Genomic DNA, 27,500 nt, shown 5'->3' with positions numbered 1-27,500 from the left:
CCCAAAATGACTTTTTTTCTATTGATTACTCTCGCCATGGAGACTTGAGTTCAATCACATCACATTGCAAAGACAAAAATTTGATTTTAGTAAATTTACCCCCATTGATTTCGGATGGGGACCCTAATGCATTTGGGTCTCCATCCGGAATTTATGGGGGTAAATTTATTGTTATCAAATTATTGTCTTAGGAATGCAACAAAAACTCAAAAATATTATTGAACTCAAGTAATCAATAGAAAAAAGTCATTTTGGGGGTGAACTACTCCTTTAAAACCTTTTCGATATTTTTCAAATATTTTCAAAAATAGCTTTTTTTTCTATAGCTAACATATGGATAAAGTGTTGGGGCATGGCAAATCTTCTCTTCTGGGGGCATCCCTGGCACAAAAAAACATTTTCAATTGGAGGGAGGTCTGCCAAAGCCAAATACACATCAATGTGCGTGTCCCTTGGCAAGAGAAGGTTCTGAGAGCCAAAAAGCGATGCAAGCTAATGCGTGTAGTCAGAGCGCACCTGTCCCCAAGAACAGAACATGGTACTCGTGTCCGTCCACACCCTGCACCGCGTGGACGGCCATCTGGGTGTAGTCCGTGGTCCTCCTGAACAGCAGGGGCCGTCTGTCGGCGGGGAGGACCTGCTGGGACATCAGCGGGTGCCTCCTGACGAAGTCCAGCACGTCGTCCGGCAGCAAGGTGGAGACGTTGACACCCTTTGACCTCAACGCATCTGTTATACACTGCAGAGGGGAGAGAGACATCTGTTATACACTGCAGAGGAGAGAGAGAGAGAGGGGGGGGGGGGAGAGAGAGAGAGAGAGAGAGAGAGAGAGAGAGAGAGAGAGAGAGAGTGAGAGAGAGAGAGAGAGTGAGAGAGACGGGATGAGGCCACTGTAGCGGTGTAGCGCATTGTGAGCTTTTAGATCGTCTATTTTCAAAAGATTTTGACACACTTTTGAAACATCTTGTATGGGGTCTTTGGCAGCAGACAAATGCATGCATTATGATTTGGAGGGTCTTTGACGACAAATGTCTGAGAACTGCTGGTTTAAACAACATTACAGGAAGGAAGCCCAAATAAGCAAATGAGGTTAGTTCAGGCAGATATACTCGAGAGGTTACACACATGTGGGTGTATTGTATGCTGACGTGACAAATCAGCTGACCAATTGGGCGGGTTATTTAAGCTCATCTACTGCAAGTCTGTGTTCATTCTGCATTCCTTCTGCGTATGTATGCGTATGGTTCCTTCCATTCGTGAGTTATCTGACTGAACGACATTTTTAGAGACAATAAGCCCACATTTAAAATCACGTTTATATTTGCGAGTGAATTTACAGAAAGAGTTGCTTATAATAAGCAAACTTGGCAACACAGCACTGTATTGGTAGAGGTATTAGAGTTGGATATAACCACTTCCAACCTGGCGTATCTATTTCATCATTATTGGAGGCGAGAATTTCAGCAAAACACATTTTTTTCTAACTATTACCCAACCATTTAAGCAGAAAAAGTCAGGTGCTGTACATGCATAGGCCCTATTGTAGAAGACACACTATAAAGTAGCCTATCCCCTTTATGCAAGTAAAAATAATACAATTCGATATATATCGTGTGTCAATAGGCCTACATACAGTAATTCGCACAAACGTGTGTTAGCGTGCGTATGCATGTACATGCCATAGCCATAGCTCCCCGCCATCAAAAAATTCACAAAATAAATGCAACTACATCCCTCATAGCGAAAGGTGATTATTCTCTCAGGTTCCTCTGTGGGGATCAACGGCCGCTGAGTGCTGACATGCCGAGGGAATACGCCCAAATAAGGGCATACGTTTTCCACCCTTCTTTTTGTTCCTTTTAAAAGGACTTTAGCCACATCCCCTCTAAGAGGCTTCCGCACAGGGGTGTCGCACCACATTCTGGGCCCTGGGTACAAGGATGCACTGTGGGGCCCCTGTGCTTTAACTATTGAAAAATAGCAAATATACATCATGAAAATCTTTGAATATTTCAAATCCTTCTAAGGTTTTTTGAAAAACCTATATGTTTCTATGTGAGTGGTACTCAAAACGTTTTCAAGTGAAGGACCCCCAAAATGATATGTAGTTGGCCACGGACCCCCATCTCAAAATATGTAGTTCCAGGGATCCCCCAGAAGCAAAATTTGACTTACAAATGTTGGCTTAAAGAAATACATATATTCAAAGATTTGCACACATTTCCACGACTTTTCAACAATAGCAGATCTACAAGCTCGCGGTGCGGCACTCGGTGCCGCGCTGTGAGCTTGTATATCTGCTATTTTTCAATAGTTAAATAGCTATAAAATAATGAAGGCCCCTCCTCCACCTAGGGCCCTGGTAACTCAGTCCATCCCCCCCCCCCCCCCCCCCCCTTGTGACGCCCCTGCTTCCGCACTCAAGTTTAAAGACCCTTCCAGCTGCCCACAGCATTTAAACTAAGCCCTCTAAAGTGTTGAAGTGACACTCTGCTGTCCGCTATCATCGCCAGCAGCTGCTATAAGCAGCCTGGTGTTTTTAATCACAACGGAGTTTCAATGGCGTATGATTGCGATACCTAGTTGCTGTCGTAAGGAAGTTCTTTTCTCTCTCTCTCCTTTTCTGCGCTGCTCCTTACGGTCAGCGTTATCTGCTCTCGTTGGTACAGAGCAGATAGGACTGGAGAGGAAAGATTTAGAAGCAATTCTTCTTGTGCTCCTTCATCTCACAAGCGCTGTCTGTGGCTGTGCTCGCGTATTAGATTAGCTATAGTGTTTGTGACGTTAGGGGTTGAGGTTATGGGTAGGCGTAGGGGGGGCCCTATTTTCGTCCATGCCTTATCCCCTTATCAGACACGTGCACACATAGACTTCAAAGGAGGCTTGAGCCCCTGCCCTTTTATCGGTCTGTAGAAAGTGCCCTGTGTGCGTGTGTGTGTGTGTGTGCGTGCGTGTCTCACCATCCCAGGCCGTGGATCAGGGACCTTGCCCGTGTACTCCTGCCATTTGGAGCCAGAGTTGTGGTTCTCCATGTAGGGACCCTGAAAGGCCTGCTCCACCTCAGACAGAGAGAACCGACACACTGCTGATGCTTTCACATTCTTCCTAAAAACACACACACGCACGCACGCACGCACGCACACACACACGCACACGCACACGCACACACAGACACACACACACACACACACACGCACACGCACGCACACACACACACGCACACACACACACACACACACACACACACACACACACACACACACACACAGAAGTTTGTATTACAGTACTTGTGAGCATGTGAATTTCATTTGCCATATGTAAACATTTTTGCCATTTGCCGCCAGCCTAAAACCAGAAAAATAGCTCATCTACAAGCCCACAGCGCGTCAACACCAGCGCGCGCAACTAAGTGTAAATAAGGCATAACTCCATCTCTAATCACTGAGCCTGACTTCTAAATGTCTAAACCTAAACCTGAATCTTTTCCTAACTCTAAACGTGTCTCTAAACATCTTATTTTTTTTTAACCCATTTAGGCCTAGAATTATTGAATGCTTTAACCAGTGAAAAATAGCAGATCTACAAGCTCACAGCGCGGCACCGAGTGCCGCGCTGCGAGCTTGTAGATCTGCTATTTTTGAAAAATCATTTCTCAAATTCTATTACACTTGCGGAGACCTTTGGTCCTCACAAGTCTAGTAATACAGTAGCACACTAAAACATACGAGCACAGACGCATGCCTGCGCGAGCGCGCGCACACACACGCACGCACGCACGCACGCACGCACGCACGCACGCACGCACGCACGCACGCACGCACGCACGCACGCACACGCGGTGAGAAAGAGCAGATCACAGGCCTGGTAAAACAACACAACTGTACACCTCTAGTTTCCATAGAGACAGCAGCGGTGGTGGTGGTGGTACACTGGCTCACTGTTTTTCTTTTTTTTTTAAGGACAAGGATGGAAGTGAATCGTATCGCCATGAATGAACCAGTATCGTCCATGTATCATATCGTCAACCATGTATCGTGATACGTATCGAATCGCTAAATGTATCGTTACACCCCTAAAGTGAAGGCAACACAGGAGGAGACAGGAAAGGAAGCAAAGAGGAAACACAGGAGGCGAGATGGGGGGGGGGGGGGGGGGGTGAGGAGCGAGGGGATGCTACAACATTAGTCACAACTGCAGCGTGTGCGTATGTGCATGTGTGCGTGTGTGTGTGTGTGTGTGTGTGTGTGTGTGTGTGTGTGTGTGTGTGTGTGTGTGTGAGTGTGTGTGAGCGGGGAGGGGCTGAGTGCTGCAGAATGCAAACAGTGTGAGGAGAAGCTATGAGCGCTGAGGAAGAGTGTTTACTCTTAGCGGCATAGCTCAGGGGTAGAGAAACCGTTATTAGAGCACGAAGGGTTCCCGAAGGGTTCCCAGTTCGAATCTGGGCTCCCCCTGAGTTAATGTTGAAGAGTCCTTGAGCAAGACTCTGAACCCCTAGTTGCTCCCGGTGAGCAGGTTGGTGCCTTGCATGGTTTCCTCTGCCACTGGTGTATGAATGTGTGCGTGAATGGGTGAATGTAATGCACAATCTATGTAAAGCGCCTTGGATAAAAGCACTATATAAATGCACCATTTACCATTTCATCAACAGGGACGGGGGGGGGGGGGGGGTGCACATGACCAGGGACACACACAAAAATATCAATATATCGATAAATATCGATTCTGAAAATTTCGATTTGGTTCAATACTGTATGACTTTTCCGTAGTATCGCTCCTATCGTTACTCAGTTTCCACCTCTGTCGCTGCATGGCTGAGACACACGCGCTGCGTCCGCCACACACAGCACAGAGTGAGGGTACAAAATAAATGATAAGATCAAAATACACACAGATGTGCTGACACGCAAAAACAAGGTAAATCAGGCCATCTGTTTGGCTAATATTGTTGATGACATGTCACGCAGTGCCTCTACTGTACTACAGTACTAGTAGTGCTCAAATAAATGTAGTGGAGTAAAAGTACAATATTTGGATCCAAGATGTATTGGAGCAGAAGTAAAAGTATTGGAAATTGGAAATACTCAAGTAAAAGTACAAATACCTCAAAATTGTACTTGAGTACAGTACTTCAACTAAAGTAAATCAACTTACTTTACCAGTAAGACTCCCTAATCAGACTTTAGAAGGCAATGGTAGCCAATCAGGAGGGAATATGGGAAATGGGACAGATCCATGTTGATGACATGACTGTGGAGATACTGTGTACCGCTTTGCAGTGATTTTAGGGCAAAATCTACTAGGAGCAGTGTCCAAAAATTTGTTTTGCAAGAATCGGTCTCATGGTGGCGCTAGAAGAGGGCCATCTGAGAAATGGGTGGAGGTTCAAGGTTGTGGTTTGGCAGCCAAGGAGTGTGTGTGCAAATAATTGGCATGGATCGGGGCAACGGTGGTGGAGATATTAGTAGGGCAAAAGTGTGACCTGACATGTGACGGACAGACTGACAGACTGACTTGACTGACAGCCGGTGGAGGTTTTGATAGTAACTACGACCTGACGGTCGCAAAAAGTTTTGGAAATTTTAAGTAAGTAAAAGTACAAATACCTAAAAATTTTACTTGAGTACTAGCCTGGATCCAGCCTGTTTGCTCCGTTCCACATTTTGTATTGTCTCTAGAGACAATACAAAATGTGGAACGGAGCAAACAGGCTGGATCCAGGCTACTTGAGTACAGCACTATAAAGTAAATCAACATAGTAACTTTACACCAGTGGTTCTCAACCTTTTCAGGCCGCGACCCCCAAAATAATCATATTTTACTGTTAAAACAAATATTGCACATTAAGTTAATCATCTGGGGTCCCCAAAAATTATTTGGGGACCCCTCTGGGGGTCCCGACCCACAGGTTGAGAACCACTGCTTTACACCACTGAGAAAAACAAGCCCCAAAGTTGCTTAATAAGCAGACTTGGCAACGCTGATCAGCATTCAGGTCATGAACCCTGTTGAGAAACTCAAAAGCCCTTTAGACTCAAACACACTCAGACAACACAGAACCTAAATCGACAATTTATATTCACCCTCCACCCTTCCCTGAAATGGGGTGACGGGTGTAAAACTTTCTTCTCTATCTCGTTGTGTCTTTCATCTCCTGCCTCTGGTCTTCTGTGAATGATCTGAGTCCATCGATTTCTTAGCTTCTCATCTGCTTGTCCTCTGCTGGTTTAAATTTAACACCCTAAAAGAACCTTCGGGCCACAGAGACCCCGGACAACATAATCTGTGGTGGAAAAAGTTAATTGTATTTTGAACTTCCCATTTATTTTTTTATTTGAAAAGTATGGATTCTGGCACCGTTTAGGCACCAGCACCATTTGCCACTGCCAGGGGTGTCGCACCAAATTCTGGGCTCTGGGCACAAGGATTCACTGCGGGCCCCCGCACAATTATTTTGTGCTTTAACTATTGAAAAATAGCAGATTTACAAGCTGCGAGCTTGTAGATCTGCTATTTTTTGAAAAATCGTGAAAATGTGTCTGAATATTTCAAATCCTTCTATTCTGTTTATATCCTGTATCTATGTCAGTGGTGCTCAAACTTTTTCATGTGAAGGACCCCCAAAATGATATGTATTTGGCCACAGACCCCCATCTCAAAATATTTAGTTCCAGGGACCCCCCCCCCCCCCCCAGAAACAACATTTGAGTTACAAATGTTCGCTTAAAAAATAAGATCTACAAACTCGCAGCGCGGCACTCGGTGGCACGCTTGTAGATCTGCTATTTTTCAATAGCTAAAGTATAAAATAATTAAGGCCCCTCCCTCCACCTTGGGCCCTAGTAACTCAGTCCCACTCCCCCCCCCCCCCCCCCCCTTGTGACGCCCCTGCCCCCCACGCTCACCACTCCAGGCCGAAGACGCCGTAGAAGAGGGTGTGGCCGGGCGTGCGCCCGCGCAGGACGAAGGCGCTGCGCAGCATGTTGAAGTGGAAGTCGTACTCGGGCAGGGAGCACAGCAGCCTGGCCTTCAGGAAGGACGTCCACCTCTTCTGGAGGGTCAGGCGACCCCCCCGGTCCCCCTGGGGAGGAGAGGAGAGGAGAGGAGAGGAGAGGAGAGGAGAGGAGAGGAGAGTGGAATTCAGATCAATCAATAATCATGAGAAAATGAGGAGACAAGACAATTATATTAGGTGGTGGTGGTCAAGTTTATGTAAAGTTGATATCATGGACAGAAGTACAGTTTAACACTCTGGGGGGTGGTAAAGTAGTTCTGCCCTAAGCAAAGGAAATCAAACCCTAGTTATACTAGCATTGCAAGGACAAGCTGTAACATAAACATAGACCAGTGTATCTATCAACCTAGTAAAACATCTTGACTCTTACAGTACATCATGTTATCTGTAATGCATGATGCAGCATAATCTACTCTTACTAACGTCACTCATAATCAATCATGATAATATCTTCTTTGTATATATATATTCTTTCTTTCCTTACCCGCATGTCTTGACTAAACACCTCCAAAGAATTAGTGACACCCACATGCCACAATACTAGAGGGAGCTTAAACAGCAATCTGTTAACACCCACCCATAAACCTGGGTACACTTTAACCCTCCGTCCGTCCGTCCGTCCGTCCGTCCGTCCGTCTGTCTGTCTGTTTGTCTGTGTCTCTTTAGTGCCATATATGGAAATCTCTGTATCCATCTGTCTGCCTTGATCCCTTTCGAGCCCATATGGAGATGTCTATATATGTCTGTCTCTGTCCATGTCCCTTTTATGCCCATGGATATCCCTGATGTTATCAGTATGAGGGCCTATATATGGGCCTGGCCATATAATGGTATACTGTAAGGGGGGATCGGCAGGTGTGGTAGTCCTTGTGCAGGGGTAGACGTCTGTGGAGAATGTCTGAAGAGAGAAAACTGACTGTGCAAAGTGGACTGACTAACTAATCAAATGGCAGGTGTGGGGAATTCAGCAGGTGTGGGGAAGTTGCCAAATCAAGCCAAGGGCAATTGGCTCATTTGGGCCTTTTCTGGTGGTTTTGGAAAACCGCCTATCCGACGACTGGGCGGGCACTGCACTCCCTACGGTCGCCTGCGACGCGTGTGTCGAATTTGAAGTTCGGTGCATGGGTAGAACGGTTCCCGAGATGGATGGATTACGGACAATATCCTATAATACAGAGATTCTGTGCATTTATTCTCTTATGAGGACCGGAACAATTTGACCAGGAAAATTGTCCTCATGAATTCTATTGTACTTTGGTTGCGACTCGCAAGTTACTATGAAAACCTCCATCGGCTGTCCCTCCGTCAGTCACGTCATGTCACATCACATCACGTCACGCCACACTTTTGGCCCTACTCTTATCTCCTTGCCCCTATCCATGCCAAACTTTGCACACACACTCCTTGGCTGGCAAACCACAGCCCCTGATTCCTCACATTCCCCTCTTCTAGCGCCACCATGAGGTTGCTTTTTGCAGACAACATTAATGGACACTGCTCCTACAGATGTTGCCTAAAAATCACGCACAGCGGACTTACAGGCCAATGTGTGTATACATGCTACCTGACGGTCGCTTATCTCCCGATCAGGGAGTCTTACTGGTAAGTATAGTAATACACACACGCGCACACACGCAATGCAGACTCTGCCTCTGTGCTAAATGTCATTGGATTCGTCATACGGTCACAGAACACGCAGCAGGCGAGCACGGCGGGGTGATGATGATGGAGCTGCTAAGATGGCTGCACACTGAGCTGCTGTAGGACACGGGGACGAGGACACCATTAAACACATTTAGGCCTAGGATTATTGACTGCTTTAACTACTGAAAAACAGCAGATATACAAGCTCACAGCGCGGCACCGAGTGCCGCGCTGCGAGCTTGTAGATCTGCTATTTTTGAAAAAAGTCGTGAAAAATGTTTGCAAATCTTTGAATATATGTGTTTTCAAAGCGAACGTTTGTAACTCAAATTTTGCTTCTGGGGGGGTCCCTGGAACTAGATATTTTGAGATGGGGGTCCGTGGCCAAATACATGTCATTTTGGGGGTCCTTCACATGAAAAGGTTTGAGCACCACTGACATAGTAGTCTCTCAAGAACCGACTAACTGAGCTCCAGTTAAGTGAAAAGGACCTTTTCTTTGACGATGGCTGGCCAGATTGCTAGAAACAGGTTTTTCAAAAAGTCTTAGAAGGATTCAAAAGACACTTATAGAATCGGGTCAAAATTCTAATTTTCACGATTTTTCAAAAATAGCAGATCTACAAGCTCACAGCGCGGCACTCGGTGCCGCGCTGTGAGCTTGTATATCTGCTATTTTTCAATAGTTAAAGCATAAAATAATGATACACAAAATGTGTACCCGTTCTAAATGGGTTAAACACAGAACACAGCAGGGAGTGCATAATGATTCCTCTGATGAAAGCTACAAAGTGGCAGTGGTGGGAAGACATTTACTCACATTTCTTACTTTTTACATTGCAGTAAAAGTAAGTTTTCAAATCTATAAAATGTATAACAATAGTTGAACACTGGAAATCTCGGTCGGAACTGTTCCGATTCCGGATAAGCGGTTGAGGATGGTTGGATGGATGAAAATAGCAGATCTACATAGTTCACTATGGGTCGCGTTGCTGGGGGGGGCTAGAAGAGAAGATGTGTGCTTATTAACACTTAAAAAATAGCATAAGCTTGTGCCACGCTGTGAGCTTGTAGATCTTCGAATTGCCAACGATATGTACATTGAACTGATTGTTAACTTCATTTATGAAAAATCTCTCAAAACAAAAGAGATAGCCCTGCATGATAACAACAGATCGGTGACTCTGAGAGTGTACAAATGGAACCTCTCCGGGTCATTGTACACTCTCAGAGTTATGGGGTCCTTGCAATTATTATTCTTTTTTTTTTGAGAATCACTAGTTGGACCCCTAATGTGTATGATAAAACAGTGTCATACATATTCTTAAGAAAACCTGGAGACACTACATTCAGTAATGTGGTGGAGTTTGCATGTTCTCCCCGTGTCTCCTAGGGTAGGTACCCTCACAAAAACCATGCAGTAATCCTGGTCTCTACACTGCTACGGTCACATCTGTCCGTGTACAGCAGGGTTCCCCAATTAGTTTTCCCCAAGGGCCGAATTATGTCTAGGGTACCAAGCCGAGGGCCACAACATTGCAGGGGGCGACGGCGGCGTTCCTGCCACTCCAGCGACAGTTCAGATATCGTCGTTGTCGGGTGAAAATCTTGTATGTCCAAAACCGTTCGTTTTGAATTTATACTTTTTTTTGTGCTTGTAGATCTGCTGTTTTCACTACTTTTGTGCGACGGCCTTGTATGATTTGCGAAAGAACTTACAAATTTGGAGATACGAGATTTCCAGCCGACAACAACGATATACTAGTGTTGTTGCTGCTCTTATACCACCATTATTACTGGGGTTGGTGTGGGCCAGACAGTAGCCCCCTGCGGGCTGCAAATGGCCCGCGGGCCGCCTGTTGGGGAACCCTGGTGTACAGACATGTTGATGAGCCCTGGCCTCACCATGCAGATGCGTGCCACCCGTGCCACCCTGCTGGCAGTGTAGCTGGGTGTCTGCTCTTGGCTCCTCTCTGTGAAGAACCAGTAGATCTTGTCATCGTCTCCGGAGCCGCTCCCCTCGTTCTCCCTCAGCAGTGCCGAGCCCACGAAGTCTGCCTCTGGACCAAGAAAAACAGCAATGAGATATTATAGTCTTACTTTGTGGCAAGAAAGAGACCAGTAAGACTCCCTAATCGGGAGATAAGCTACCGTCAGGTTGCATGTCACGTCGCATACACAAACTTTAGAAGGCAATCGTAGCCAATCAGGAGGGAATATGGGAAATGGGACAGATACTTTAAGTCACCTGTGTAAACAGTGTTGCCCTGCTGGGACTAAAATTCAGCCCTGGCATCTTGGCCAGACCAGCCCCTACAACCAGCGCTAATGAATGGAAAATAAGCATAAGGTCACTTTATTATTAATATTTTTTTCCTGAAAATGTAATATTTTATTTTGGACATTATAGCTGGTTTCTGCCCGGCAGCAGAGATAAGCAACTTTGGCCTTGTCTGTATAGTCGCTTGCAAATATTGATAGTTGCGGGCGGTTGCGTTCTTTTCACAACGAGGTTGTATGGGAGCACTGAGACATTCTTTTTGGAAGCAAATACATATATTCAAAGATTTGCACACATTTTCACGACTTTTTTCAAAAATAGCAGATCTACAAGCTCGCAGCGCGGCACTCGGTGCCGCGCTGTGAGCTTGTATATCTGCTATTTTTCACTGGTTAAAGCATTCAATAATTCTAGGCCTAATGCAAGCTCCAGACGTATAGACATATGTGCAGAGTTGTATTTTGTGGTCCAGCACCTGTTGAAATCGTTTGTGGATCTGCATGGGTGTACTGTATGTACTGCAGTGACAATTTTATCGACTAAAACTACGATTAAACTTGTCTACCTTTTTTCACTGAGCGAAAAGAAATAAAAAAGAAATAAAAACTAAGATGACTAAAACTAAGACGAAAGATATTGTCAAATTCGTCAACAAATAAAAAATAGGGACTAGTGGAGAGGAGATCCAGTAGCACAAAAGGACAAGTCATTTTATGTTTGGTTGCGCTCCGATGTTGTGCTCTGAAATTAGCCGATCTACAAGCTCACAACGCATGGCAGCGCGATGCGCTGTGAGCTTGTAGATCGGCTATTTTTGGCATACACTTACTCACCAGTCAGCCAGCGCGTCGGCGCGTCCTCCGTCTTGAGTGCGGGAGGCAGCGAGTTGCGACGGATGTCCGGGAAGCTCCGGAACTCGTACTGAGAGGCCGTGTACATCTGCTGGTCTGAGAGGAAAAACCAAACCCAGTGAGAAGTAGAGCGGTGCATTTGAGCAGTTCATTTCATTGAGCTATACCCTGTGTGTGTGTGTGTGTGTGTGTGTGTGTGTGTGTGTGTGTGTGTGTGTGTGTGTGTGTGTGTGTGTGTGTGTGTGTGTGTGTGTGTGTACGGTATGTGTGTAGCAGTTTGCATTAAGCCAGGGGTTCTCAAACTGCCTTATAGTGTGTTTGTGTGTGTGTGTGTGTATGTGTGTGTGTGTGTGTGTGTGTGTGTGTGTGTGTATGTGTGTGTGTGTGTGTGTGTGTGTGTGTGTGTGTGTGTGTGTGTGTGTGTGTGTGGATTCCACCAATGCATTTCAATGGGAACGGTGTGGATTTATGGTCTTGCACAGCTTTCCGCGTGCCGCACAGACCTTGCGTTTATGCTTTTTTTTTTTTATTTAAGATATTTTTTTCTGCCTTTATTGATAGATGTATAGTAGGCTGACAGGAAACGGGGAGAGAGATGGGGGCACGCAGCAAAGGTCGTCAGGACCGGGACTCGAACCTGCGACGCTGCAAGGCTGGTCTGGATTACCAGCCTAGGTGCCTGGACAACTACCCTGTGACCCAGGCACCTTGCGTTTATGCTTGAAGCACTGTTTTCCCCCTCTGTCCAATCGGGTGAGTCGAAGGCGGACAGTCCCAAGACTCAAGGAAGTTAAAATATAAGGAATGGAAACATGTGACCGCCGGGAGCTGCCATGACGCTCCCATGGGTGCCAGAATGATTGAGCCGGCTAGATCAGCTCATGAACAAACCTGGAAGAAACACTATTTATGAACGACTGAGACCTTTGTCATATAATCTGTTCAGGAATATAAAATAAAATATATCAAAGGTATTTTTACAATCACTTTTCGATGTGCACAGTGCATAATGAAATGATAATAATAACAGAACATAATAATCGTTTCGGTCTCCAAAGTATCGCGAGATTTGGTTCACAGGAAATGGTGGATAGTCTCGCGATACTGACACCCATGGTGAGCTCCATGGCTGGACATGGCGTATCCCCGTTGTCACGTGATGTCCCTACCTCCTATTTACCTTGCCAAGACTCAGGAAGTGACAAGTGGTTGTACTGTAGCTACGTGTGTCATTGGTTATTGGGAGAATCTGCTGGCTGCAAAAAACAGTCTGCTGAGCACAAAAATAGTTTTAGCCAGCAACCATACTTTGGTGTGACCGTGCCCTAAGAGAGTATTTCTACATTGCAGTATTGATACTTTTACTTAAGTAAACAAGTACTTTTTCCACCACTGATCCCTATTTTGGAACTTTCTAAAAGTAAAGCTTGTAGATCAGCTATAGCTGTATAGAGGCTTAAAGCTGCAATCTCCAACTTTACTCATGTACATACGGAACAGTACTACACCTGCTGGTCTTATGCTACTGTACAGCAGTGGTTCTCAACCTTTTCAGGCCGCGACCCCCAAAATAATCATATTTTAACAGGGGACCCCCCACCCTGACGAGCACTAAGAGTTGAGGCATAACATTTTGTATTACACGGTTCTATTGTGAAAATAGCAGATCTTCACAACGCCTCGCAACGCATGTAGATCGGCTATTTTCACAATTTCTGCCTCTAATATTTGACAATTTGGCCAATGAAATAAAACAAAAACATCACAGAAGAATAAAACAATGCATATAAATAAACAGTACGTGTAAATAAACAATATTACACACCAAAGTGATTCCTAAATAAATGGGTTTTTAACAGTCTTTTAAAAGCATCTACCGACTCTGCATTTTTTATTGACAATGGTAAGCTATTCCAGAGTGTAGGAGCTACTACTGTAAATGCTCGATCCCCTTTCGTTTTTATCTTCATTTTGGGAACCTTGAGTAGGCGTTTGTTTGAAGAGTACCACCAAAGACAGTTGTCCACCTGGCATGTGTACTTCAACCATGCATTGTGGCAAAAGTTGAAATGTGGCTGGGAGAGTGTAGGGGTCTTACCAACGATGAGGCCGGTGTAGCCAGTTGTCGGGCTGTATGGACATTTGTCTCGACCCTCTTCGGTCTGAGGGGACATCACAAAACTCTCCTCATCCTAGAAACAGCGGGACACGTAAGAGAAACGGCAGCGTAAGGGAGGGGGACTCAATCCACAACATTTAATGTTGAATGCCTATTATGACATGATGTCTGACTTGAATACTTCACATACTTTTACGCAACCGGGGATGGAGTGCAGCATTGTGGGAATTGGCAGTCCAAACGTTACAAAAATGTATGACGAATTAACCACTTAAGTCCTGTCCTAGTATAAATGTGCGAAATCTCTGTTCATATGTACGTGTGTATGTCTGTTTGCACTTGAATTATCTCGAGAACCGGATAGGCGGTTATCCAGAACTGCCGATCCAACCGCCATAAATATACTTATATGAAGATCTGGTTGTCCATAACCGCGGGTTCGCAAAACACTGATGTTGGCCTACAAAGCAACCAAAGGTATGGCACCTCCATATCTGATCCAACACTACAACCCCTCCCGTTAACTCGGATCAGCTCCACAAGGAAGCTGGTAGAACCTTCATTAAAACATCCGGGACAACACTCCACTCGTCACAGACTCTTCTCCCTCCTGACCCCCAAACTGTGGAATGAGCTCCCCATTGCAACTAGAACTGTAGACTCACTCCTAATCATCCGATGTAATCTGAAGACTCACCTCTTCAGACTCCCTCCACCTTAGACCGTAGCACTTGCCCTACCCTCGTACAAACACAGCATGCAGGAGAGTAAGAGACACAGGTTGGAGTTGGTGTGACTGTTTAGCGAGGCCAGGGTAAAGATGCTGGAGGAGCAGGCTCTGAAGATCAACCCTGGCTGAGAAGGTCCTGGACTGATCCTGGAAGTCTAATATTCATGTAGTCCTGAAGAGCAGTTTCCCTGTGGCCTCATGTACAGGGGCGTAACTAGCGTGACGCAGACAACGAAATTGCGTTGGGACCCAGAGCCATTGTCATTCCAGCTGAAACAGTACGACTTGAATATTAAAGTAAAGAGTTGTTGGAGAGCATTTTCAGCCAATCATTATCAACAAGTACTACCTCTTGTGAAAAATAATATATAACCATATGCCATTATAAATTATTACAAGTCCCACTGTTTCAGCTGGAAGTGAGATTGAATGAGTCAGCCTAGAGGGCAGGCCAAAGAGTAAACCTTCCGTATGTCACTGATCACATGACCCGAATAATCAATTCTCCAGTTCTAGTCAACACAGAAGTGGAAGAACCTTTTTCATAATTACCACACAACAGCTCTAAGGTGTAGTTGAATGTTGAAAATGAGTGGCATTCATTCCCCTTTAAGAAGTAAAATCTCTGAATATTTCTCACATAGTGTGGAATTTCTTTGTCCTCCACTCTTGCCCAAATATGGAGTTCCACATTGCCGTTATCAATAATGACAGACCCACACCATGATGTGCACACAACTGCAGTGACATCACTGAATTGACATCACCATTTAGAGATCACATCACAGTGATGTCATCTCTAAATGTATCTATTTAAGCAGAAAGTGAAACAAGAATACAGACTCTCTTTCCACATCAGCTACAGGACTCAATACTGATACAACCTTAGCCAGCTCCTACTCTGTCAACTGAGTGGGAATTTCAGTTGACAGACTAAAATTTAAAAAGATTTAAAACTATTAAAAACTTCTAGACGAGGGAAACTTCAGACTCATTTCCTGTCCCGAGCTTTTCTCAAAGACAAAATGGCTTCCTATTTTAAAAAGGCCCTGCTGTCTTTCTCAGAGGAGGATTTCTCCTGTCCTGTGTGTCGTGACATATTTATACATCCCGTTGTCCTGCTATGTAGCCACAGCTTCTGCGAAGCATGCCTGCATGAATGGTGGAAGCAGAAGGACATCAAGGAATGTCCAGTTTGTAGGAAGGTCTTGGATGGACGATCCACCTGTAACCTGGTTCTAAAGAACCTGTGTGAGACAGTCATGGATCCCCAGGTGATGTTCTTCCGGGAATCGTTGTTCTTCCAGGAATCACTCCCAATCTTACAGGAGAAACTAAAGTCCTTCAAGGACGTTCAAACAAAGTGTGACCAAGCGGCGGAACACATCAAGGTCCAGACCCAGAACACAGCGAGGAAGATTAAGGAACAGTTTAAGAAGCTTCATCAGTTTCTAGAAGAGGAAGAGGAGGCCAGGATCACTGCACTGAGGGTGGAAGAGGAGCAGAAGAGTCAGACGATGAAGGAGAAGATTGAAGGTCTGAACAGAGAGATGTCAACCATTTCAAACACAATCAGAGCCATAGAGGAGGCGCTGAGAGCTGAAAACATCTCATCTCTGCAGAACTACAAGACCACAGTGGAAAGAGTCCAGCTCACCCTGCAGGACCCACAGCTGGCCTCGGGGGCACTGATAGACGAGGCCAAACACCTGGGCAACCTGACCTTCAGAGTCTGGGACAAGATGAAGGACATTGTCTCCTACACTCCTGTCATTCTGGACCCCAACACTGCCTATCCAGGGGACATCCTGTCTGATGATCTGACCAGTGTTCTACATGGAGATGAACAGCAGCTTCCTGACAACCCAGAGAGGTTTGACTACTATGGCTATGTCCTGGGCACGGAGGGATTTAACTCGGGGACTCACAGCTGGGTTGTCGAGGTTGGAGATAACGAAGACTGGGATGTCGGTGTGCTGGCAGACTCTTTCCAGAGGAAGGGAGACAATCTGGGTCAACACTGGAGAGTAATGTTACAAGACGGCAGGTGGGAAGCGGGCTCCAGGCCGCATTCCACTCGCCATGGCTACCGTGGCTTCACGCTTCTCTCGGTGAAGAAGAAACCCTGGAGGATCAGAGTCCAGCTGGACTGGAACCGAGGAGAGCTGACCTTCTCTGATCCCGACGCTAACAAAGACCTGCACACCTTCAGACACACCTTCACCGACACACTCTTTCCATACATCTATAATGGAGATAATGCTGTTCCTCTGAAGATGCTACCAAGGAAGATCAGAGTCACTTGCACTACATTCTAGAATCCATATGATGATATCAACATGAACCAGGAAGATGCAAGGGGAAACTGCAAGTGTGCTCGCCATTGACTCTAATGGGGAGCCAATCAGAGAGGGGGGAAAAGGATGACATCACGATATCAAGGTATACATACGGGAAGATTGTGATGTCTGATTGGCTGAAGGGTTACACAGGATGATGATTAAGAACGCTGGGAACAATAGTGTGTTGCCCTGTGGGGCAACCACACTAACTAGATAGATGCAAGTGTGGTTGCCGTGACGCGAGTCAACACTTTGCAACTGAATTCCGTTCTTGTCCCCTTTTATGCCCAGATATGGAGATCCCTGATATTAATCCCATAACTTGTAATAAATGCCCATATATGGACAAATTGTGTCAGTCTCATGTGGTCTATGACCTCAGACATCTATGATGTCAGTCATCTCCATATTTGGGAAAAGTTTAATCTTAGCATTTTCCCATTCAAGTCAATGAAAAAAAAATCACTAAAGTAAATAAATTTATACAAAAACTTAACTATAATATATAACGTATCTCTTAGCAAAATGCAGACGGGTCCTGATGAAGCCAGTGGATTTGGCCCAAGTGTATTCAGAACTGTGGGAGTAGCGCGGCTAAAGTTTATCCGGAAAAATAGAAGGATGGATGGAAAGTCAGACAAGTACTACTATGGTCTGGTTGGCAACCATACTAATAAACTGTCCTTATATGGCTTTGTAACTTTTCAATTTGTTATGTTAAGAGACAAACATGTGTAACAATGATAATCATCCTCATCTTCATACAAATCAGATACACCTTTATGTGTATCTGATGTGTATCACCAAGAATACTGGTTCCTCATTGGCAATACAAAGTAACATTTAACCAATGACGAAGCAACAAAAACTGCTTTGTGGGCATACGTCACCATAACATTTAGCCAATGAGGATGTTCAAACGGGTAAGGACCTGCGCCAGCAGACTGCGCTAGTACTGCGTTCGGTGATTTTGCATGTGCCGTGTCAGTTTGCGAAAATGTCTGCATAGCCAATCAGGGATCAGCATTCTTGGTGACGACATCATGGACAGCCAATGAGCGACCAGCATTCTTGGTGACGTCACCATCAACAAGTGCGACGTGATATCATTTATCTGTCTATAAATTAGGTACGTCTGTGTGTGTCTGTGTTTGCGCTGACGTAATCCAATGGGAAAACACTTGAAAAAACACAGAGTGATGTCATCAATTGGGTCATCACCATAAAAGCCAATGAGGGACCAGCATTCCTGGTGATGTCACCATCAATACGTGCAACCTGATATAAACGTAGAGGGTGATAATAATATTGAGGCATACAGTATATAAGGGCCATGAGAGGGGCCCCTGCCCGTAACATAGCATATGCCAGATGGGCATATGCTATGTTACGGGCAGGGCCCTTCTCATGGCCCTTATATACTGTATGCCCATCTATGCCCAGATGGGCATATATGGGCATAAACGGGCATAATATGTACGATAAGCTGGAGGATTGGTGGATTGATGAGCTACACATGACACTCCTCCATTGAACCCAGTGGACCTTTAGCATTTTCCTATTCATAGTCTGGATTGTTTATCTAGAATAAATAAATAAATGCATAAATAAATAATGTTGCCCCTATTGGGCAACCACACTAATAACTAGAAAGGTGCAATTCTGGGAAATTGCGGGTGTGGTTGTCGTTTTTGCATGTGGGGCCTGTGGGCATACGTCACCGAGTATACGGCCAATGAGGAACAGCTTTTGATGTTGTGAACATACGTCACCATACGTCATACGTAACCTTTAGCCAATGAGGAAGCAGAGAAAACAGATTTTAGCCAATGAGGAAGCTGCATAAAGGTGACGTCACAAGGCTACATGTTGCTCCCTAACCCGGCACGAGAACAATAGTGCATCGCCCTTCAGGCAACCACACTAACTAGAAAGATGCAATTCTGGGAAATTGCAAGTGTGGTTGCATTTTCCCATTCAAGTCAAATGGATAGGTTTTGGGGGCTATAAAGGTGTGGTGGGTACCTTTATAGAGTAACTTTTAGCCAATGAGGAATCAGCATGAAGGTGACGTCACAGAGAATGCTGCTTCCTCATTGGTTCAAAGCCTCTATAAAAACATCACCCTACTTGTGCGCCAGCAGATTGCGCAAGTAGGGTGATCGGTGCTGTCTGTATGTGGCACCAATTAGCCAATGAGGGAGCAGCATTGGCACAATTAGCCAATGAGGGAGCTTCATGTGGCTGCATGTGGCTATAACTGGCTAATTGGTGCCAATGCTGCTCACTCATTGGCTAATTGGTACCACGTACAGACAGGCTGTGTTCAAAGGCCCTGCTCCCACATTGGCTTAGTGCCGCATACACAGCACCGAACACCCTACTTACTTAAAATAGCAGATCTACAAGCTTAAGCTTGTAGATCGGCTATTTTTGGCAAAGAGCAGACTAAAGTATTTGACGGTTCAAGTGGTTAAATGTCTGAATAAATACACATTACTCCAACATGATGGGTCTCTGGCCTGAAAACGTTGAAGACCCCTGGCATAAAGGATATATTTAGTGACTACCAATAAAATGAGTCCGCGGTCGATTGTTTGTAAAATACTGAATATTTAACTGGGATGAGTTGTATAGGTTCTTACTATGTAAGCATAGAGCTGTCTCAAGGTGTATATTTCCACATAGAGCGTGTGAATTTAGCTGACTAAAACTATGACAAACAATTTTCAGTGACTACCTTTTTTCACTGGCAATAAATAAAAACTAAGCTATGATGACTAAAACTAAGACTAAATTGACAATTTAGTCAATTGTCAATGTCAATTGCTAAAAACAAATAAAAAACAGATTAAAAAGTTAGGGGGCGACTAGTGGAGAAGAGATCCAGTAGAACGCGTTTGGTTGTGCTTGTGTGTTTTGCGCGCTGAAAATAGCAGATCTACAAGCTCACAGCACATCGCGCAGGGACGAATTGTGAGCAGCTATTTCCAGCATGCAACCAAGTGTAAAATCATTACGCATTACTACGCCATAAAGGCCCGCCAAAATACATTTTTCTAAATTATGACACTGGTTATTGCGACCGTAGGTCGCATTTACTACCAAAACCTCCACCGGCTGTCCGTCCGTCAGTCAGTCAGTCAGTGAGTGAGTGAGTCAGTCGGTCACACGTCACACTTTTGCCCTGCTCATATCTCCGCAACCGTTGCCCCGATCCATGCCAGATTTTGCACACACACTCCTTGCCTGCCAAACTACAACCTCCAAGGACAACCCCCGGAGCTCCAGGGACCCCCAAGTCCCTGGGGGACCCCCAGGTGTAAAAAATGACCAAATGTGCAAAAATGACCAAATGACCACCCCAACGGGGCTGCTCACGGGGAATTCCTGGGGACCACCCACTCCTGGTGCTCCAGAACGGATGCAAAAGTGGTGACGCCCCCAGTGGAGGACCCCCTCCACTGCAGCTCACATAAAATGCCGTAACTCGGGCTAGGAGCGTCCGGGAGAGCCGGGGCCGGTACCTATTCGTCCGCCAAGGCAACGCGGACACCCCACCCCTCATTTCTCACATTTTTGGCCACTGCTCCTACAGTTTTGGCCCTAAAATCACGCAAATTGTTACACAGTATGTCTACACTCATCCCATCAACATGAATCTGTCCCATATAGCGCCACCTTCAGGCCGATTTTTAAAAACACATTTTTGGACACTGCTCCTACAGATTTTGCCCTAAAATCACGAAAATCACTACACAGTCTGTCTACACTCATGTCATCAACATGGATCTGGAAGATTTTGGACAAACACATTTTTGCCCTATTTGTGGAGATAAGTGACCTACGGTCGCATATCTCCCGATTAGGGAGTCTTACTGGTATAGAGATGTACAGGTTCTTACTATGTATGCACAGAGCGGTCTGAAGGCGTGCGTTCCACACATGTAGAGGTGCGTGGAGTTGTATCTCTGGAGGAAGCGTATGTGGTTGAAACACTCCGTCTGAGTAGAGAGGAGCAGAGAGACAACGTGACGGTGATGCCAGGAGCAGAGATGGGGCGATAACAGGGACGTGCTGGCCATTGGGAAAAGCGGGACAACTTCCGAACGGCAGGTTCATTCCCGGCCGGTCCATACCGGCCATTAGGAAAAAAATTATAATTAAATGTCGGCCTTCGTTCCATTTTGGGGGGGCTGGCAGTGGGCGGCCAACAAAGTAAATCAGCCCTGGGCGATAATCGTTTTTATTGTGATGAAAAACACACAATAATTGTATGGTGGAGATTTAGATTTATCATGAAATCATCCTCCGTCATGCAATGGGATCAATTCACCTTTTATTTGCCGAGCTGCATATCCGGAACCATTTAAACCCTCTATAACTGGTAAAACGGACCTGGAAATAACATCTTTTTTTCCACTCTCTACCAAATCTCTTTGCCAAAAAATAGCAGATCTACAAGCTCACACCGCGTTGCGACGCAAGAGATTTGGTAGAGAGTGGAAAAAAAGATGTTATTCACTAATGTTCAGCACTAATGAATGTTATGTTAGGATAATGAATGTTGGGGATATTTTTATTATAGCGATAATATCGAAAATCACAATTTCTTTGGTCACAATAATCGTAACCCTAGCCAGGACCATCAATAAATACAGTGACACACACACGCACGAAAGCACACACAGTGTCAATATGATAAGAAACACAAGTCATTGTTTACCTTGTTGTCTTTCCCTTTACTAAGACACAGGTGTTTCTGCTCCGGAGAGGCCTCCCACTCAATCTAATGAATGAATAAATACAAACAAATACATAAATACATAAATAAATACCGGTAAATAAATACATACATGTCATAGCATACATACATACATACATACATACATACATACATACATACATACATACATACATACATACATACATACATCATTCATATTGTCGCTGAAACCTAGAAGGGAGAGGGGATATGTAGTTATTCACACACGCTTGTTAACTTGTTAAATAATATTCACAGGTTAAATCTTACTGAAAAACTATTTCACAAAGACGAAGCTAGACATGACCACATGCACATGTTTTAATCTTGTCCCAAACTATTTGCGTTTTGGTCTGCAGCAGTGTCTGATACTTTTGGGGAGGGTTAGGGTGAGACAAAAAAATCCAAACTTTATTATCGAATAACTTAAAGGACAACATTGTTACATTGCACTGCTGTGTATTATTTTCCTTTGTTCAAGAGAATGAATTCTCATTTTTATTCCACATTATGAATGTGTCTACCTGGTATTTGCCAATATGCACAACACCACTGGTGAGAATGTAACTTTTATTTTATGTTTTGTGGAAATGTTAAGCTACAGTAAAATACTGTAATACATGTCCATCTGAAAAAGTTGAATGTGTTCATTACAAACACACAACAACCTTATGCAATATTAATGTTATAATGTATCAGACTGTAAAACGTTTTACCTTCTGTTATGCAGCTCAGGTTTTTTTTGTTGCTTTAAATTATTTGATTCAGCCTCTGGTCAGACAAGAATGGGGAGGCACCCTAATGTGAAGATCTGAGAGCCTGGATTGTCTTCAGAGTTTCCTTGGACCAACATTCGTTTTTATTTGTTGACGAAATGGTCAATATATTTAGTCATAGTTTTAGTTATCATAGATTAGTTTCGGAGTGGTGCTAACCGCTCCTACGTCTGACTTTGGGTCCCTATGTCGCTATGTCCGTAGAACGAGACTATCGTCACACGAGACTAACGTCATAGAAAGTATGCAGCGACCGACATCACCAAAGCTGATGTCACGGACAGAACGGCCCATACAAGGAGATATGAATGTGTGCTGTGTTTGATACCAGGTGCTCACTTGAGATTTTTGGGATAGTTTGCAATTAAAGTACATCTGGTCTAAAACAGGTGCAAATATTTAAAACGTAGTTCACCAACATCATTCTCAAATGCAACAGCCACGAATCAATATCCAGCCATAGGCTATGGCCCATAGCATGAGCAAACTATAGCCTATTTCCAGATTTGAATGAAGCCAATACTGACCTCTATCAGGTATGTGACAAAAAACAGGATATAAACCACGATAACCAAAACAAGATAGCGGATGAAAATGTATGAATAACTAGACTGCACTCTGTCGAGGTGCCAACTTGCGCCTTGTGGCCATATATGGTCTACTTGTGTGCCAGCAGAGCATGCAAGTACTGTGATCGGTGGGTGGCACTCTGTCGAGGTGCCAACTTGCACCTTGTTATTTATATCAGGTCGCACTTGTTGGTGGTGACGTCACCCTGTGTTTTTTCAAGGGTTTTCCCACTGGATGACGTAAATGCATGTTTTTTCAAGGGCTTTCTAATTAGATGATGTAAACACAGATAGACAGCCACATACAGAAACACCGAAAGCAGTACTAATGTGTGATGTAAAAAATCAGAAACCTCTTGACCTTTGACCATCAGCACTTGAAACTTCTCTTGGTCTGAAGTCAGTCCAGAATGCGTTGGTCACCAAAGCGTCACCCAGAGTTGCAGACCCGTAGGGATCCATTGTGTTCCTAACTATCGATCATTTAGCTGGGGACCCCCCTGGAACCCCCCTTCAAGGACCGCAGCGCGCAGAATCATGGTGACCTCATCCGTCAGTACGGAAGCTCCTGTTGGCCTGCAGCTTGTCCAGGATGTCCTGCAGCTGCTGGTCATCGAAGCGTCCCTCCAGACTGGGGACCAGGGCTTTGGCCTCGGCCGCCTCCTCGGGACAGAGGTTGGCTAGCGTGGCCAGCTCCGCCTTCAGCAGCTTGTTCTGCTGCAGCAGTGTGCGCACGCCGTGGATGCTCTCTCTGCTCCGGAAGCGCGAGAAGCGCCCTGTGTAGTTCAGGGTCTTCAGCAGCACCTCCGACACCTCCTGCTCGTCCTCGGCGAGAGTGCTGCTCTCGCTCTGCCGCCGCCGGTGCTCCAGCAACATGTGGACCTCCGAGTTCAGCAGCGTCTCGGCCTTCTCCAGCTCCTTGGGGAAGGCCAGGTGTGACGCATCCACGTCCAAGTCAGCCTGCAGAGCCGCGCCGCTTCCTGAAGACATCGACCCGTCTCCTTGGTTCTAAGTCGTCTCGCCTGTCTGTCTCTCTCTCTGTCTCTCTCTCCTTGGTGTCTCGTCTATCTCTCTGTAAAGTCTGCCTGTGTCTATCCTCTATTTTATTCTCTTCTCTCTACCAACGTCTAAACTCTAAAGGCTCTGACTGGTGAGCCTGTCCTTCTATATTTCCTTGTACGTACATCTGTATCTAAACCCCTAAAGCTTCTCCGTAGTGTCGGTGTTCTGTAGGTGTTTACAGACGTCTCCACCTTATATAAGGTGACCAGCGCTCTGGTCTGATGTCACATGCGAACACAAACGTTGTCATCGGTGTCGCCAGTACCATGCCAGTACCATGCAGTCAATCTGTCTTTGTCTGGAAAAGAGGTTTGCGCCCACTCTTCCCGTTTTATAGTAATGATGTCACGTGAAACTTGACCTATCATGGAGATTGACCCATTCATAGTCTGGTTGACCAAAATGTCACGTGAAGCTCACCAATTCAACACACCTCAAGATCTTCGGACATATACCCGTTTATGCCCGTTCTGGTTCGCTACGGGCATAGACGGCCCCTCTCTCCTGGAGGAGATGTAGCGGCTCACTGCCTCCCGGGTCCAGGGCTGGGAATAAAACTCTGCCCTTCGTTCTTCCTCCGGGTTTCCGACCACGTCCGTCATGGTCTTGAGGTCTCTGCACTGCGACTGCAACCAGTCGTCGATAAAGCCCTTAGGATCTCTGGCAAAGCTCAGCATGAACTCTCTCCGGGACTTCAGCTGGTTGATGTTCTCGATGGTCCCGTGGATCATGTTGTCCAGGTCAGCCGTTTCTTGCTGACCGGCTGTGGAGAGGAGGAAGGAGCTCCTCTGAGTCGCCAGGGCGTCGTCCACCTCTACGTCGACGTCACGGCAGGCCGTCTTAGGGTCATCAGGGTCCACGCTGATGACATGCTTGATGGTGACGGGCTCTGGGTCCGTCAAGAGTGCACGCAAACGCTGAGGTATCTCAGAGAACTTCATGCGCTGGGTCCCGAATATCTGTTGCAGATGTTCGTCACAGTTAATGAACTCGTGCTCATGCGGGTCCTGAAGCCTGTGAGTCTTGGCGTACTGCCACAGGGCCCGGATGATGCCTGCCTGGGTGTGGGTGTGGTTCTGGGTGGGGGTCCCCAGCACACGAGCCAGGCGGGGGTCCAGCTTGAACTGAGGAGGCTGGTAGTCCAGCATGAGCTGGATGGTGCATCCAAAGCCCACGTCACCTGGCTTCTTCACCTGGAAGCCATCGGTCTCCTGGGTGGCGGCGGTCCTGTGCCATCGCACCAGGTGTTTGGGGCCATATAGATCCTTGTCCAGCTCGATCACCATGGACCTGAAGAAGGAAGAGAACTTCTGTTTCTGTTTGGTGGCGTCGTACTCAGACACAGCCGTGTCATCAAGCAGGCGGCCTTCTACGCGCAACTCCCATGATGCAACAGTACCTTCTCCATTTTCAGAATCAGGCTTGGCAGGATTGAAGGTGTTGGAAATGATGATGCGTAGCTTTCTCTTCTGCTTAGTGGGCCTCTTGAGAGCCTCCTCGATGTCCAGCCTCTTGCGTGCAATGGTCTGATCTAGTTTCCTCTCTAGGGCCAGCAGATCCATGTAGGCCTGGGACTCTGGGAGCAGCTCTCTGATACTCTGAGGTAGAATCTTATCGGCCATCCTCTTCCTTGTGTGCTGGTTGCGATTCTGCTGCTGGACCTGTTGGGTCTGCAGGGGTGCAGGCCATGACGGGCCCATGACCCCAGGCATCCCACGGCGGGACACAGGGCTGTTGCCATGTACTGTAGGGCCCATGGCTGGTCTCTGGTGTCCAGGCCCCGGCATCGGGGAGCGGTACATGTGGCTCTGGCCTCCCGGCGAGGGTCCCATGTTCCCAGGTCCTCCACCCGGTACCACCAGATGTTCAGGTCCCATTCCTCCACCACCTCCTCCCGTTGAGGCCGACTGAAAGCCACCTCTGACCCGCATCTCCTCTCAATAGGTGCAATAGCCAAAGTGATTCTATTCGGATTTGATTTGATTTATTCAGCACATTTTTTTAAAAACAATACAAGAATAATATTACACCAAAATAGAAAAAAGGAGGAGGAGGCAAGAAGCCCAAAAGGCTTATACTAAGTGTACAGAAGTATATAGAAATCCTCTGTGATGTAAAAACAAAACAATATCCTAATTTGGTAAATGGTGTTTTGACAAGGTGGTGGCGTTCTGATGCCTCACTGGAAGGCTCTGGGCTGACCGACGCTGTTAAACTGTCTGGGTGATGGGTGGGCGGATGAGCGGACCCACATTCAATGATGTCAGACACTAATAGTGCGCACAAGGTGTCCCGTTTATGCCCGTATATGGAGTTCCGTGCTAGCCACGCCCGAATATGGAGTCCAGGCCAGACTATGATGTCAGTACTATTACGTCATATTAATGGCATCAGAGTTCTCCATATATGGGCCCCTGGAGGTCGGGCAGTGGACAACATGCACTGATGTCACTCACGCATTAGAAGAACTACATCAGCCACCAGAATCAGGTGCGTGCATTTTCAATGAATCTAACATGGTTAAGATGACACCCAGGGCCCTGATACACCCTTACAGTATATGGGCATATCGGTCGGATCGGCCGCGCGACAATGGTGTGAGGGCCACGTAGTGGCCTGAACCTCCGGTATATTAATATATACTAGCCCTTACCCGTTCAAAGATATGAGCTCCAAAATGATGTGCAGTGTGTGGGTTATGGGATGTGCACTGTGCATACAGTATATGAGGGATGGAAAGTAACTTTAACTGGTGCTTGCATGATAATATGTAGGAGCATCAATGTAAGAAATACCCGTTTCGTTTAATGGCTACAGAGATACTGTTTCCCCCCCCCCCCCCCCCAGCCCGCCCGCCCACCCGCCTGCACACACACCCGCCTGCCTGCACACACACACACACACACACACACACACACACACACACACACACACACACAGAGCTGGTTAAACATTTTGCCTCAAGCTAGATGCAGAATAGATGTGCCTCATGCTAGATGCAGAATAGATAGTAGATACACCATAAAAATGCTAATATACAGCATACGATTTGTGAAAGTGACAAACGGGCTTCACAGTTATGTCAGGTGTGTTCATATGCTAATGGTGATGCGATTTCAGATCAATTGCTCCAGCCACTGAGGAGAAACGCTGTTTCAGACAGACACTCAATCAGACAGACATTCGCAAAATTATAGTATAGATATAACTAGAAATACTGTTCCTACGAAACAGTGTGGGCTCGCTCTTGACTATACTCTGCAGCGTGCTAGCTGTCATGTGAAGCTCAACCAATACTCCAGCTAACACCACTCCCGGATTTTCCACAGCTCAATTGCACCTCATTGGC

At 45.9% G+C, this 27,500-nt stretch overlaps 3 protein-coding genes across 4 annotated transcripts in view; all 3 read right to left on the bottom strand.

Annotated features, from left to right (window-relative positions):
* LOC308297645 (semaphorin-4G-like) overlaps positions 1 to 27,500 on the bottom strand; it is a 98,207-nt gene that overhangs the window by 9,368 nt on the left and 61,339 nt on the right. Inside the window, exons 4-11 of one of the 2 annotated variants that reach the window (XM_080741160.1) lie at positions 21,706 to 21,768; positions 20,885 to 20,983; positions 13,887 to 13,980; positions 11,771 to 11,884; positions 10,562 to 10,716; positions 6,903 to 7,078; positions 2,961 to 3,105; positions 517 to 739 (exon numbers count right to left, since the gene is read on the bottom strand). In XM_080741160.1, the coding sequence (XP_080597286.1) occupies positions 517 to 739; positions 2,961 to 3,105; positions 6,903 to 7,078; positions 10,562 to 10,716; positions 11,771 to 11,884; positions 13,887 to 13,980; positions 20,885 to 20,983; positions 21,706 to 21,768 (1,069 nt within the window). The remainder of the gene's footprint in view (positions 1 to 516; positions 740 to 2,960; positions 3,106 to 6,902; positions 7,079 to 10,561; positions 10,717 to 11,770; positions 11,885 to 13,886; positions 13,981 to 20,884; positions 20,984 to 21,705; positions 21,769 to 27,500) is intronic. The other variant, XM_080741161.1, reaches the window with a different exon arrangement.
* On the bottom strand, positions 23,636 to 24,028 carry LOC308296714 (DNA-directed RNA polymerase II subunit RPB4-like; the record flags this gene model as incomplete). The annotated part of the gene is made up of 1 exon (XM_080740042.1): positions 23,636 to 24,028. The coding sequence occupies exon 1, from the start codon at positions 23,963 to 23,965 to the stop codon at positions 23,636 to 23,638; it is 330 nt and encodes a 109-aa protein (XP_080596168.1). The 5' UTR covers positions 23,966 to 24,028.
* On the bottom strand, positions 24,586 to 26,082 carry LOC308296713 (SWI/SNF-related matrix-associated actin-dependent regulator of chromatin subfamily D member 1-like; the record flags this gene model as incomplete). The annotated part of the gene is made up of 1 exon (XM_080740041.1): positions 24,586 to 26,082. One exon carries the CDS (start codon positions 26,080 to 26,082, stop codon positions 24,586 to 24,588), a length of 1,497 nt encoding a protein of 498 aa, XP_080596167.1.

Source organism: Nannobrachium achirus, assembly GCF_963921795.1.
Source record: "Nannobrachium achirus genome assembly, chromosome: 13".
NCBI classification, from domain to species: Eukaryota; Metazoa; Chordata; class Actinopteri; order Myctophiformes; family Myctophidae; genus Nannobrachium; species Nannobrachium achirus.
This window is presented reverse-complemented; position numbering and strand designations above follow the sequence as displayed.